The 12,535-nt window shown below is 52.6% G+C and overlaps 2 protein-coding genes across 3 annotated transcripts in view; one reads left to right on the forward strand and one right to left on the reverse strand.

Moving 5' to 3' along the window:
- Nucleotides 1–4,754, forward strand: part of STAT5A (signal transducer and activator of transcription 5A) — a 23,843-nt gene extending 19,089 nt beyond the window's left edge. For both annotated transcript variants that reach the window (XM_023204086.1, XM_023204087.2), the window contains 6 exons: nt 180–274; nt 371–501; nt 960–1,115; nt 1,829–1,880; nt 2,193–2,300; nt 3,352–4,754. In XM_023204086.1, the coding sequence (XP_023059854.1) occupies nt 180–274; nt 371–501; nt 960–1,115; nt 1,829–1,880; nt 2,193–2,300; nt 3,352–3,514 (705 nt within the window). In that variant the 3' untranslated portion in view covers nt 3,515–4,754. The remainder of the gene's footprint in view (nt 1–179; nt 275–370; nt 502–959; nt 1,116–1,828; nt 1,881–2,192; nt 2,301–3,351) is intronic.
- Nucleotides 4,755–6,227: 1,473 nt separating this feature from the next.
- On the reverse strand, nt 6,228–10,847 carry LOC113220036. Its single transcript, XM_026448630.1, has 4 exons — nt 10,700–10,847; nt 10,369–10,519; nt 9,978–10,090; nt 6,228–8,666 (listed from the first exon to the last, which is right to left on the reverse strand). Exons 1-4 carry the CDS (start codon nt 10,845–10,847, stop codon nt 8,611–8,613), a joined length of 468 nt encoding a protein of 155 aa, XP_026304415.1. The 3' UTR covers nt 6,228–8,610.
- Between the last annotated feature and the right edge of the window lie 1,688 nt (nt 10,848–12,535).

The following is a 12,535-nucleotide window of genomic DNA, read 5'->3' on the forward strand; positions in this document are numbered from 1 at the left end:
TCTCTGGGTCCCTAGGGTACAAGTTGGGGGCTGTGTCACTTTATGGTCTGCTGGAGTGTGGTGGCAAGCAGGGGTGAAGAACTGGGAGAAGGCTGGGTGGGGGCAGGAAGGCCCTGACTTTTGTGGGCCACCTGTGACCTGGGGCACCAGCCCTGACTCGGGGGTTCCTGGGCCCTCAGGAGAACTTGCCGGGCTGGAACTACACCTTCTGGCAGTGGTTTGACGGGGTGATGGAGGTGTTGAAGAAGCACCACAAGCCCCACTGGAATGATGGGTAAGGAACGGGGGCCGCGGGGTCAGGGGCCAGCTGTGGGTGCAGAGGGACTGTGGCTGTGGCCCAGTGGTGACGCTCAATGCTCCATGCACCCAGGGCCATCCTAGGTTTTGTGAATAAGCAACAGGCCCACGACCTGCTCATCAACAAGCCTGATGGGACCTTCTTGTTGCGCTTTAGTGACTCAGAAATTGGGGGTATCACCATCGCCTGGAAATTTGACTCCCGTGAGTGCCTGTTTTGCTCACACTGCAGCCCCAAGGCCCAGTCTCCTGTTCCCTTGCCCCTTCCCCCCGCCCCCCACATCGAGCCTGTGTCCTTAGAAGGTACCCAGTGGGAAGCTTAGTATGAGAGGGCTGTGGCTTGGAAATGTATTCCCTTTCTATCGTTTTCCATTTTGGAGAACCTGAAGTCCCCAGCCCCACAGACTCCAGGACGGTTGGGTGAGTTCTCCTGCAGTTTCAGCCTTCTCCGCTCTGCCACGACCCAGCCTTGTTGGTATCTGCTCATCTGGTTTGCTGAGTAGAACATCCTGCATCGGCTTTCTTCCCTATAGGCTGGGGTTGCAGCGCAAGCTACTATATAAAAGCCCAGATTTCTCTTGCAAGCCTGCCTTAAAGCCCCACAACCTTGGTCCTCCTCCTGCTGCTGGTGGATTATGGGAATGAGGTTGTTCTTTTCACAGCGGAACGCAACCTGTGGAACCTGAAACCATTCACCACACGGGATTTCTCCATCAGGTCCCTGGCTGACCGGCTGGGGGACCTGAGCTATCTCATCTATGTGTTTCCTGACCGCCCCAAGGATGAGGTCTTCTCCAAGTACTACACTCCAGTGCTGGGTGGGTACTGCCCCAGGACCCTGCCGGCTGACTCCCCCGGGCTCTTCCCCAGCCCATAGACAAAGCCTTGGGCTGCGCCGTAGGGACTCCCCAGGAGGAGCCCAGGGGCCATGTCCCCTGTGGGTTTTGGCCCATGGGGTGATAGAGAGGATTTCAGGGCTCACAAATGAGGAGAGGGAACGACAAACCTGTCCCAGCTCTCTTCTCTGCAAAGTGAAAGCTGCATGGATTCTCACTTCTGCACCCTCGGAGGAAGGGGTGGCAGTGCTGTAGGGAGTGGCCGGGATCATTCGAGCCCACAGATAGTGCTCTGCTCCCCACCTCCCCAGCTGCTGTCTCCACACCCTGCTCACAAACCTTCCCCCGAGTAGAGTGCAGGCAGCAAAAGGGAGAAGACTCTTCTTCCAGCTGCCCCAAATCCATTGGTTGGGTTTGCTTGTTCATTCTTTCTTTGACAGGGGTGGGGGCAGGGAGAGGGAAAGCAAATGGCCAGAAAAGGAACCAGGAGAAGGGATGGGATTCAAGCCAGGGGTCTCAGTGACCCTCAGGCAGGATTCATCAGCTGGTGTTTATTGGGGGTCCTTGGGAAATCTCATCCCAGCTGAGACCACAGGGTGATGTGGGCAGGAGGGACACTGCATGGGGCACGGACTTCTACCCCACTTGGGAGTTCGCAGGGACTTTGGTTCTCACCGCGGTTCTCCCCTTGGCAGCTAAAGCCGTTGATGGATACGTGAAGCCACAGATCAAGCAAGTGGTCCCTGAGTAAGTGGCCAGGTGGCTCTGGCCCTCCTTCTGCCTCTTTCCTCCTATCCCAGACCCTGCCTCCTGCCTCCCATCCCGATCCTGGACCCAGCTTTCTGCTCCCCCAGGAAACCTGTCTCAGCCCTGGGGAGGGACCTGGGCTTGATCACGCTGTGCCAGTACCCGAGTGCCCACTCCTGTAGCTGGAGCTCCAGGACCAAGTGGGCACTTTGTCTTTCTACACCCCGAGAAAGACAAACATGCCCCTCGGTCCCCTCCCCGTCAGCCGCCCTGGCCTCCCTGGCAGCTGAAGCTGTTTTCTTTCTTCTGCAGGTTTGTGAACGCATCTGCAGATGCCGGGAGCGGCAGTGCCACGTACATGGACCAGGCCCCCTCCCCAGCTGTGTGCCCCCAGGCTCACTATAACATGTACCCACAGAAGTAGGTGGCGTTCTCATGGGGGTCCGCAGGGGAAGAACTGGCGCCTTGGCCCCAGGCTGGACCCCTGGAGGGCTGGTGGGCAAAGGAATCCAGAGCTCTGGTTAGGCCCCGGTCCAGGAGGAGTGAGATCAGCCAGGAAAACGGAGCATTTTGAAGCTAGACACAGCAGGGTCCAGTCCTCACTCTAGTACCAACCGCAATCTTGGGAAAGTGATTGAACCTCTCTGAAGCTCAAGTTTCCTTATGTGTAAAACGGAGGCAAGAATGCTTGCCTCATGAGAACGGGAGGAGCATTAAAATGAGACACTGTGGGTGAAGCATTTCCACAGGGAGGGGCTTGGAAGGGCTTGATACAGGGTAGCTATAAATGGGGTGGTTGTTCTTAAGAGTCTGGTGGGAACAAGGTAGAGAATTAATTCCCTTCCTCACTGTGGATGGCCAGGGCTGGATGTCTGGGAGGTACCACCTTCCAGTGGGACCACTGAAGATCCCAGGTTCCAATCCGGAGTCCACCACCTCCCAGCCAGGTGGCCCAGAGCAAGCTTCCTGACATGGCCTTGTTTCCTCGTCTATAAAACGGGGTCAATACCCACTCTCCAGGTGGCTGTAAACATTGGAGTCGTGTGCTCAATAGGTTCAGCTGTTCTAGGTGCTCAGTGAAAAGGCCCAGCCATTCTAGGTGCTCAGTGAAAAGGCCCAGCCGTTCTAGGTGCTCAGTGAACAGGGCGGTGCCTACCACGCAGCTGAGCATAATTGCAGGTGGGCAGAGCCCACTGTGTCAGTCACCTGGTTTTACAGATGAGGACAGGGAGAGGGGAAATGAATTCCCTAAGATTATTCAGTGAGTTAGCAAGAGATGGGAATAGAGTGGGGGTCTGCAGAAGCCAGTGGGCTGACTGCTACCCAGCTCAGGGTGGGGTGGGGGCATCCAGCCAGAACTGGTCCCGTTCTCATGAGATGAGTGAGTGGAGAGCAGGCTGGAGGCTGTCCCCAGGGAGCTTGAGGCTGTGAGAAATGCCAGCTCCCTCTGACATCCCCCTCTCTTTACCAGCCCTGACCCTGTCCTTGACCAGGATGGAGAATTCGACCTGGATGAGACCATGGACGTGGCCAGGCACGTGGAGGAACTCTTACGCCGACCGATGGACAGTCTTGACTCCCGCCTCTCGCCCCCTGCCGGTCTTTTCACCTCTGCCAGAGGCTCCCTCTCATGAATGTTTGAATCCCACGCTTCTCTTTGGAAACAATATCCAATGTGAAGCTTTCGTGTTGTGAGCTTAGTATGGCTGTGTACACCGACACCTTTGCAGGCATGCATGTGCGTGTGTGTGTCCTTGTGCATGAGCTACGCCTGCCTCCCCTGTGCAGTCCTGGGATGTGGCTGCAGCAGCGGTGGCCTCTTTTCAGATCATGGCATCCAAGAGCGCGCCGAGTCCGTCTCTGTCGTGGTAGACACTGAGCCTCTGTCACTGCAGGCACTCAGTGCAGTCAAACCTATTCCTTCATCTGCTCAGCAGCTATTTGAATGAGATGATTCAGAAGGGGAGGGGAGACGGGTAACGTTTCTAAGCTGAAGTTTCACTCCGGAGTGAGAAGCTTTGCCCTCCTAAGACAGAGTGTGTGTGTGTGTGTGTGTGTGTGTGTGTGTGTGTGTGTGTGTGTATGTGTGTGTCTACGTAAATGCATCTGTCCTCATGTGTTGATGTAACCGATTCATCTCAGGAGGGAGGCTGGGGTTCATTTTTGAGTAGTATGTGGACTCCAGACTCTTTGTGAACCCTCGGAGAGTGCGTCTGGGCCTGGCCATGTCCTTAGCACAGCAGGGCCGCTGCTTTGAGTGAGGGTTTCTGAGCTGCTCTGAATTAGTCCTTGCTTGGCTGCTTGGCCTTGAGCTTCATTCAAGTCTATGATGCTGTTGCCCACGTTCCACGGGATATATATTCTCTCCCCTCCTTGAGGCCCCAGCCTTCTTACCTTGCCTCTCTGTTTGTAACCTTGTCTACGAAGAGGAAGAAAAGATTGGGTCTAGGATATGGTGGGTGGACAGGGGCCCCGGGACTTGGAGGGTTGGTCCTCTTGCCTCCTGGAAAAAAAAAAAAAACTGCAATGAAAGACAAGCTGCAAATAGCCATGTGCTGCGTGTCTGTGGAATCTGGAGTGAGGGGTAAAAGCTGATTTGGTTTGACTCCGCTGGGAGATGGGGCCAGGAGCAGGCTTTGCGATGCTGTGTAACTGGCTGTGATCTGGGAAGGCCTTGCTCCCAACCACACACGCTCCTCCCTCTGAGGCTGTAGGACTCGCAGTCAGGGGCAGCTGACCATGGAAGATTGGGAGCCCAGGGTTTAAACTTCTCTAAAGGGAGGTGGGGATGAGAAGAGGGATTCTTTTGTACTTTGTACAAAGACCACACATTTGTGTAAACAGTGTTTTGGAATAAAATATTTTTTTCATAAATTTGCTGCTATGGCTCCTGGTTGGGGCGTTGGTGGCCTCCCTGGGCGATGGGAACCCCTGGAGCTGGGTTGTTCTGTTCCTTCCCCAGTGCATGCCTGACGCTGTCATTTTTAGTCTTAAATTTTAACTCTGCCCGCTTCGCTGTGGTTTTCAGGGTGCTGGCCACCCCTGGAATACTGTCAATGCTTCTCAGAGGGGTAAGGGGCCAGTTTAAGGGGCACAGATTCCCTAAATCTTTCCCATTTAGGGAATCTGTGATTCCTCGTCAGGTCTTTCCTCGTCTATAAAACGGGGTCAATACCCACTGGACGAGGGGTACTGCTAAAAAGCAGGGGACTCGAGGTTTGGGGAAAAGATGGAGATGGGCACGGGTGGGCAGAACTCTGACCCAGGCCTCTCCTTAGCAGCTGCTGCTCCCAGCAGCCTCGAAGCTGGCGGCTGAGGGCCCGGCGCCAAGATACTTCTCAACCCTCCGGGCCAGGGGCAGTCCCAGAGCCACAACAACCGTCCCATCCTCCTCCTTCCCAGAGACCAGCAGGTGGCACCACGCGGCTGCGCTGTTTTCAGCTGGCTGCCGGCGACTGTGTGAGGCGGAGGTGCAGGAGGGGGGCTGGCTCGTCCCGGCTGGACCCCCGCGCCGCTGGCTGCGGCCAGTCTCTGCTGTCGCTGGGGCCCTTGGGCGCAGGAACACGCGCTCCCCGGGCGGGGCTGGGAGCCAGGTTTGCGGGCAGGTTCCTTCTGAGCTCAGAGCTCAAGTGAGGGAGTGGGGCGGCTCGTGGGCCCCAGGAGGGAGGCGCAGGGGGCCCAGAGCAGGGGGCAGGCGGGGGTGGGAGAAGAGAGGAGGGGAGGGGAAGGGCAGGTGCCACCGCCCCACCAGGCTAATCTGCTCCATCTCTGCGAGGGAAGGCGCTAGCTCGTAGCTCCCAGGCGCGTCTCCAGGGCGCTGGGGCACGTGTAGAGGTGGGGAGAAGCCCTGTGGGCGCCCGTGTAGCTGAGGTCAGAGCGCCTTTCCCTGCATTATCACCGCTGGCTGCCGGGAGGCCCTGCAGCCACCACCGGGTGTCTGCGTGTTGTCTCCGCTGGGTGAACTGAAGGCAAAGTGATAAAGGAGCCAACTGTGGAAGGGGAAGCCTTGGTGCGGTGGGAGTATCTAACCCCCAACCCCGCTTAGGTGGCTTATCTGACCCCAGACAGGACGAGGCGGCTCTAGGGGTTAGGAGGGGGCCGGGGAGGGAGGCCTCCACTCTTACACCTTTCTGCCGTTGGACTATTGACCTCCTGCTCCTCCAGGCACTCCTTACCTCCCGGCTGGTGGCTGACATAAGGGGGTGGGGTGGGGGACTAAAGCAACCACCTCCTCTCAAGACCCTTTCCGGCCCCTCTCCCAGGCCCCGCCTGTGTGTGAGGCCTCCTCAGAACTTAGGCAGGGGAAAAGGAAGCCTCGACCAGCCAGACAGAGCTGCCATGCTATCAGACGGTTCCTATATAACGTTTATTTCTGGAAGTTAAAGTAGATACAGCAATATACCAAAAAAAAAAAAAGACAAAAAACCCCACAATAATATAAATTTTTACACTATGAAGTACACATTGGAATTTCAATGCAGTGGCCAGGACAGCAGCTTATAAACCACCTTATAGGGTAGGTAAGCAACCCACGGGATTCCCTCAGCTGGGCTGGGGACGGGCAGGGGGCAGTGGACAGGAAGCGGGCAGGGCCTGAGGACCCTGTTCTTTAAGGGGCCAGAACAAGGCTCAGCTCCTCTCAGAACTTTTGCTACAATCAGAGTTAAGACCAGATACACATGCTACCTAAGGCCATGAACTTGACAATATCTGCTCCAGAGAAGCCCGAACCCTTTCCCTAGGTCCCTATGATTTAAACCCAATGGTAAGCCCAAGACTTACCTTCCTAAATATTCTCTCTGTTTATCAGTTAAGCTTATTATGTACTGAAGAGTGTTGCTGGAGAAGCGAGAGCTCTGCAAGACACATCGACTCTCTCCAGGCAGGAGGACTGGGGCGAACCCTGTTCATCTTAGAGAAGGTCTTCTCCCACTTAATTCAGAGACCAGCTAATTTGATGTAACAATCAGAATTCCACAGAAACTCTAATCAGCTGAGGCAAGGTGGTTGAGTCGCCAAATTCGGCCATGCCTGTAGGTCAGAGGCAGCCCACCCAGCACGTGCTAGGTGTTCCCACACGCACAGGAGAGGCAAGCTAGCTGGCCAAGGCGGGCAGACGGGGAGGCCCTCTAGCTGTTCTGCCTCACCTGTGGGGCCCCAGCAGGGAGGAGTCACCAGCCTCAGAGGGAGGCCAGCTATAACCCTCATACGAGGGCAGACTCAAGTTTATCAGTAAGCCTTTGCCCTGCATGAACTGAATGAAGACGCCATTACAAGTGCCGCTGGAAATCACCAAGAAACTGGGCTACGAACCATATTCCCTGAGCTCAACCAGACACGTCGCTGGGGCCCCCTAGTCTGCATCATGTCCAACTTGTGACTTTCTCCCCCTCTTCTTCCATGAGGTCCTGAGACCAGGATTCCTAAAACAAACAGGACGAGGGACCTTCAGACATGGGAGGAGACATGCCACTAGCAGGGTCAGGGGAACTGGGGTCGGGAGGGCGGGGCAAGAAGGAAGCCCAAATCAGAAGTATCCCAGCCCTGATAAGGCACCCACAGACAACCTAGCCTCTGAAACAGCAGATCAAGTCCAGGGAGAAAGGGAGTCAAGGTTGTAAGCACCCTCTGCCCAGCCTTACCCACTAAAAGACCAATACATTACAAAGGAAAATAAAAGTCTATTTATAAAAAAAAAAGTCTAAAATGCTTAGATTCTCCTTAAACCTTCCTATTTCAACACCAAAGGCCAGGCTGCAGCTTCAGATGTCTTTTAAGGGTTTGACCTGAAGCCTGTTTCAGGGGTTATATATAAATTATCAACCTGAAGGAAGCTGAATGCTTAAAGCACCGAGGAGGCTGTTAACTGAAGTTTCTTTTTTTTTTTTTTGACATGGAGTCTCACACTGTTGCCTGAGCTGGAGTGCAGTGGTGTGATTCTGGCTCACTGCAACCTCTGCCCCTTGGGTTCAAGCGATTCTTCTGCCTCAGCCTCCCGAGTAGCTGGGACTACAGGCGCCCGCCACCACGCCCGGCTAATGTTTTGTACTATTAGTAGAGACGGGGTTTCACCGTGTTAGCCAGGACAGTCTTGATCTCCTGACCTCATGATCCACCCACCTCGGCCTCTGCGCCCGGCTGCTGAAGTTTCTTAAATACAGAAAGGCTATGCTGAAACAGTATTTTTTGCCCTTTAATTGTTCTTATTTCTTAATTTAAAAAGAAACCTAGGGCTTAGATAGTCCTATCTTCTATTTGGATGTCAGCAAGGTTAAAAAGTGCAATGCCAGGAGTATGTAGCTACAGGTGGCCTGTGGCATTTGCTTACAGAAACAGGCAGAAGGATGCCACGGGCACCAGGAGGCACTTGTCTAAGAACAACAACAACAATAACAAAAAGCTGCTGAGAAAGGAGGGCAGGGGAACAAAACAACACAAGACATTTCCTTTTTCTCCCTCTAGCCACCCCCCCGCCACATCCCCCGATCACGGGTCTCAGAGAACACATCCTTATTTGCATTTAGATAAAAGCAGATCACCCACATTCACTCATTTCTCTATTTTTAAAAGTGCCCAGATTGCTCAAAGATAGCAGAAGTAGGAGATTAAAAAAAATCTGGAACCACAAAGTTAGTAGTTTCAGATGATCTGGGGTTTGGCTGTGTAAGGGGTGGCGGAACACAGGTAGGCGCCTCAGTCGTATCTTTCTGCAGCTTCCGTTCTCAGCTCCTCACATGGGGGAGGTAGCACACTCCGAGGTCAACTCCATGTCAAAGGTGAGGGACTCTGGAGGGACAGACAGGGAAAACTAGTTCAGTCGTCCATCCTTTGCAACGGGCAGGCCACGCCCCCAGCCCTTCAGAGGACAGGACTCAGGCTACCACTGCTATCCAATCTCCTGTCCCTTAGGGCCCAGGGATGGTCAGAAAAGCCAGATTTACTCTCCTCCCTAGAGGACCCTGCCTCTGGAAGGGCCCTTTCTCCTTCCTCCCTTAATCGATTCCCAGATCTCCATAATAAGGCTATTCCCAGGATAGCCTTAGATCTTTTGCCCTTGATCTACTGTTTAATTCAGGAGCCCCGAGACACACATGGCCACCAAGCATTTAAGATTTGGTCTGTCCAAACTGGGCTGTGCTGTGGCTGTCAAAAGCCCACCGGATTTTAAAGACTTAGTATGAAAAAAAGAATAAAAAAAAGGTCTCAACTTTTTATTTTCTTTTAGTTTAGTTTGGTTGTTTTGAAATGGAGTCTCACTCTGTCACCCAGGCTGGAGTGCGGTGGCACGATCTCAGCTCACTGCAACTTCCACCTCCCAGGCTCAAGCGATCCTCCTACCTCAGCCTCCCGAGTAGCTGGGATTACAGGCATGCGCCACCATGCCCAGGTAATTTTTGTATTTTTAGTAGATATGGGGTTTCACCATGTTGGTCAGGCTGGTCTCGAACTCCTGACCTCAAGTCATCCACTCGCCTCAGCCGCCCAAAGTGCTGGGATTACAAGCTTGAGCCACCCACCCAGCCTTAACTTTTTCTGAAATGTTAAATTATTATTATTATTTTTTTTTTTTTTTTTGAGACGGAGTCTCGTTGTCACCCAGGTTGGAGCGCAGTGGCGTGATCTCAGCTCACTGTAAGCTCTGCCTCCAGGGTTCACGCCATTCTCCTGCCTCAGCCTCCCAAGTAGCTGGGATTACAGGCGCCCGTTACCGCGCCTGGCTAATTTTTTGTATTTTTAGTAGAGATGGGGTTTCACTGTGGTCTCGATCTCCTGACCTCATGATCCGCCTGCCTCGGCCTCCCAAAGTGCTGGGATTACAGGCGTGAGCCACCACGCCTGGCCTGAAATGTTAAATTGACAGTATGTTGGATTTACTGGGTTAAATAAAATATACTGTAAAAATTAACTTCGTCTATTTCCAGTGTGGCTGCTAGATTTATACTCGCACGTGGCATTCATACCATTTCTTTTGGAAAGCAATGCTCTAGAACCTCCTACCATTCCGAGTGACCAGCTCTTGGTGTGTACATGTGAGAGCATCACACAAAGGGGACCAACTTCCCTTATAGGGACAAAGTCTGTCAACCAAATACTCACCAAACTGCCCTCCTGCTGAGGGTTCAGCACCTTCACCATTATTTCCAAACTGCATCAATGAATCTAAAGTGCGGGGGGACATCGGCAGGTCAATGGTATTGCTGCAGGTCGTTCTGTAGGAAATGGGGGGCAGCAGGAGGGGAAACGGGGGTTGACAAGACACAATGGAAAAAAAAAAAGAACAAAACACACACACACAAGCCATCAAACTCTGGTCTCCAACAGAAAAATAAAAGCTCAAGCTTTTTAAACACACAAGGTCACTGTGAGTACTAAACATAGCCCAGGGGCTTCCGACCCTTGGCAGATTAACTCTCACCCAGTGTCCTACTCCCAGGGATAACTGAGGATATTACAAATGAAGGCAAAATTGGGAAAGGAAGCCACTTACGGTGTCACACAGATAAACTTGGTCTTCAGGTATGGGGCGGCGCCTGGGAAGAAGAAAACCAGTTTTCTTACTGACTGTGACTTCGCATTCAGTAAGCAGAGCCGGAGGAAGCCATCTGCCTCGGCAGGACTGATTTGAAACTCACTCCATCCTCATGCCACGATTGTCTGGAAAGCTCCATCTGCCCCTCAGCGTTGCCCGCCCTCATCTATACTATTTGATGTCCTAGGCACTAGCAGCTTTGAACCTCACTTCTTTGCACAAAGCTGTCCTGAGCTGCAGAGGCTTTTCAGCATAACCTTTTCCCACCTGAGCCCAGACTAATGCCAACCTTGTGTCCATTCTTTCCCTAGATTATGTAAAAGTTTAACAGCCTCCATGTGGTCTAAGGATTCCATTCTAGCCTGGTCATATCTCTTAGATAACTTTTCTGCATGCAGGAACCAAGCCTGCGTAGTCTTTGCATGGTGTACCAACATCGCCGAGTCTTTAAAGAACATGGAGACTGCTAATGCTTGTGGTTCCAAAGCCAAAGGTTGTATCTCCTATTCCTACCAGCACTAATCTGGCCTCTACCACATTTTTGGATGAGGGCATAAGTAACTTCCTAGTTGGATAAATACATCAATCAGGAAGCACCAAAGAGAATATGACTTTGTAGGGCAGTACAATTGCTTCAACTAGAAGATCGGAGACCTGGGTCCAGGTACATCTTCAATAGCTAAGAGACCTGGAGCAAGGCATGGTCTCTCTCTTTTGTTGTTGTTGTTGTTTTTGTTTTGAGACAGAATCTCACTCTGTTGCCCAGGCTCAAGTGCAGTGGCACAATCTCGGCTCACTGCAACCTCCCACTCCCGGGTCAAAGCCATTCTCCTGCCTTAGGCTCCTAAGCAGCTGGGACTACAGGCGGCACCACCATGTCCGGCTAATTTTTGTCTTTTTTTGAGACGGAGTCTTGCTCTGCCACCCAGGCTGGAGTGCAGTAGCACCATCTCGGCTCTCTACAACTTCTGCCTCCAGGGTTCAAGTGATTCTCCTTCATCAGCCTTCTGAGTAGCTGGATTACACGCATCCGCCACCATGCCTGGCTAATTGTTTTTTTTGTAATTTTGGTAGAGATGAGGTTTCAATATGTTGACCAGGCTGGTCTTGAACTCCTGACCTCAGGTGATCCGTCCGCCTCACCCTCCCAAAGTGCTGGGATTACAGGCATGAGCCACCACACCCGGCTTAATTATTGTATTTTTAGTAGAGACGAGGTTTCTCCATGTTAGCCATGCTGGTCTCAAACTCCTGACCTCAAGTGATCCGCCCACCTCAGCCTACCAAAGTGCTGGGATTACAGGTATGAGCTATCATGCCCAGCCTTGGCCACAACGCCTGGCCCATGTTCTCTTTTATGTATAAAATAAGAGGGAGGGGGAAGAAAAGGTTCCAATTTTCTATGAGCTTTGTCATTTATAATTCTTGTTCTACAGTTAGAAATGCAATGACGGGAATAAAATGAATTTTAGACGCTGAATGCTTACACCAAGAGGTCAAGGAACCTTGGGGATACTGACATGAAATCTGGGGAATTCAGGTGAACAAACCATTGAGAAGGCATGGGGCAGGGTGGGGTGGGCTGAGAACAGCATAGTCATAACATGAGGCTTAGAGATAACCTGAGGGATCAGAAAGCATGATGACTATGTGAAAGAGGGCACGGCAGAGTGGCTCCTGGGCCGCCATCTGAGTTTACTTTGGGCCAAGAAACTGATCAATTCAGTGCAGAATTCAAAGGAGCTACTGAGGCTGGGCTCCAGTGTCTTATAAATGCAACCGTTTTGGCCCAGCCCTTAGGGAGCTGACACCCTAGACAGAAAAGGATTTAATTCTCCAGCAATCAAGATAGCTGAGATTGGGCACAGTGGCTAACGCCTGTAATCCCTGCACTTTGGGAGGCTGAAGCAGGTGGATCACCTGAGGTCAAGAGTTCAAGATCAACCTTGCCAACATGGCGAAACCCTGTCTTTAATGAAAATTAAAAATTAGTTGGGCGAGGTGGCAGCGCCTGTAATCCCAGCTACTTGGGAGGCTGAGGCAGGAGAATCACCGGAACCCGGGAGGCAGAGGCTGCAGTAAGGTGAGATCGCACCACTGCACTCCAGCCTGGGAGACAGAGTAA

This window comes from Piliocolobus tephrosceles, chromosome 16, assembly GCF_002776525.5.
Source record: "Piliocolobus tephrosceles isolate RC106 chromosome 16, ASM277652v3, whole genome shotgun sequence".
Classification (NCBI taxonomy): Eukaryota; Metazoa; Chordata; class Mammalia; order Primates; family Cercopithecidae; genus Piliocolobus; species Piliocolobus tephrosceles.

Coding starts and splice junctions, on each gene's coding strand:
- LOC113220036 (XM_026448630.1), bottom strand. CDS start 10,847: ATGTTGGTACACCATGCAAAGACTACGCAGGCTTGGTTCCTGCATGCA. Junction 10,520..10,699: donor AGGGAAAGAATGGACACAAG/GTTGGCATTAGT, acceptor TCGTGGCATGAG/GATGGAGTGAGTTTCAAATC. Junction 8,667..9,977: donor CTCAGCAGGAGGGCAGTTTG/GTGAGTATTTGG, acceptor CTGTCCCTCCAG/AGTCCCTCACCTTTGACATG.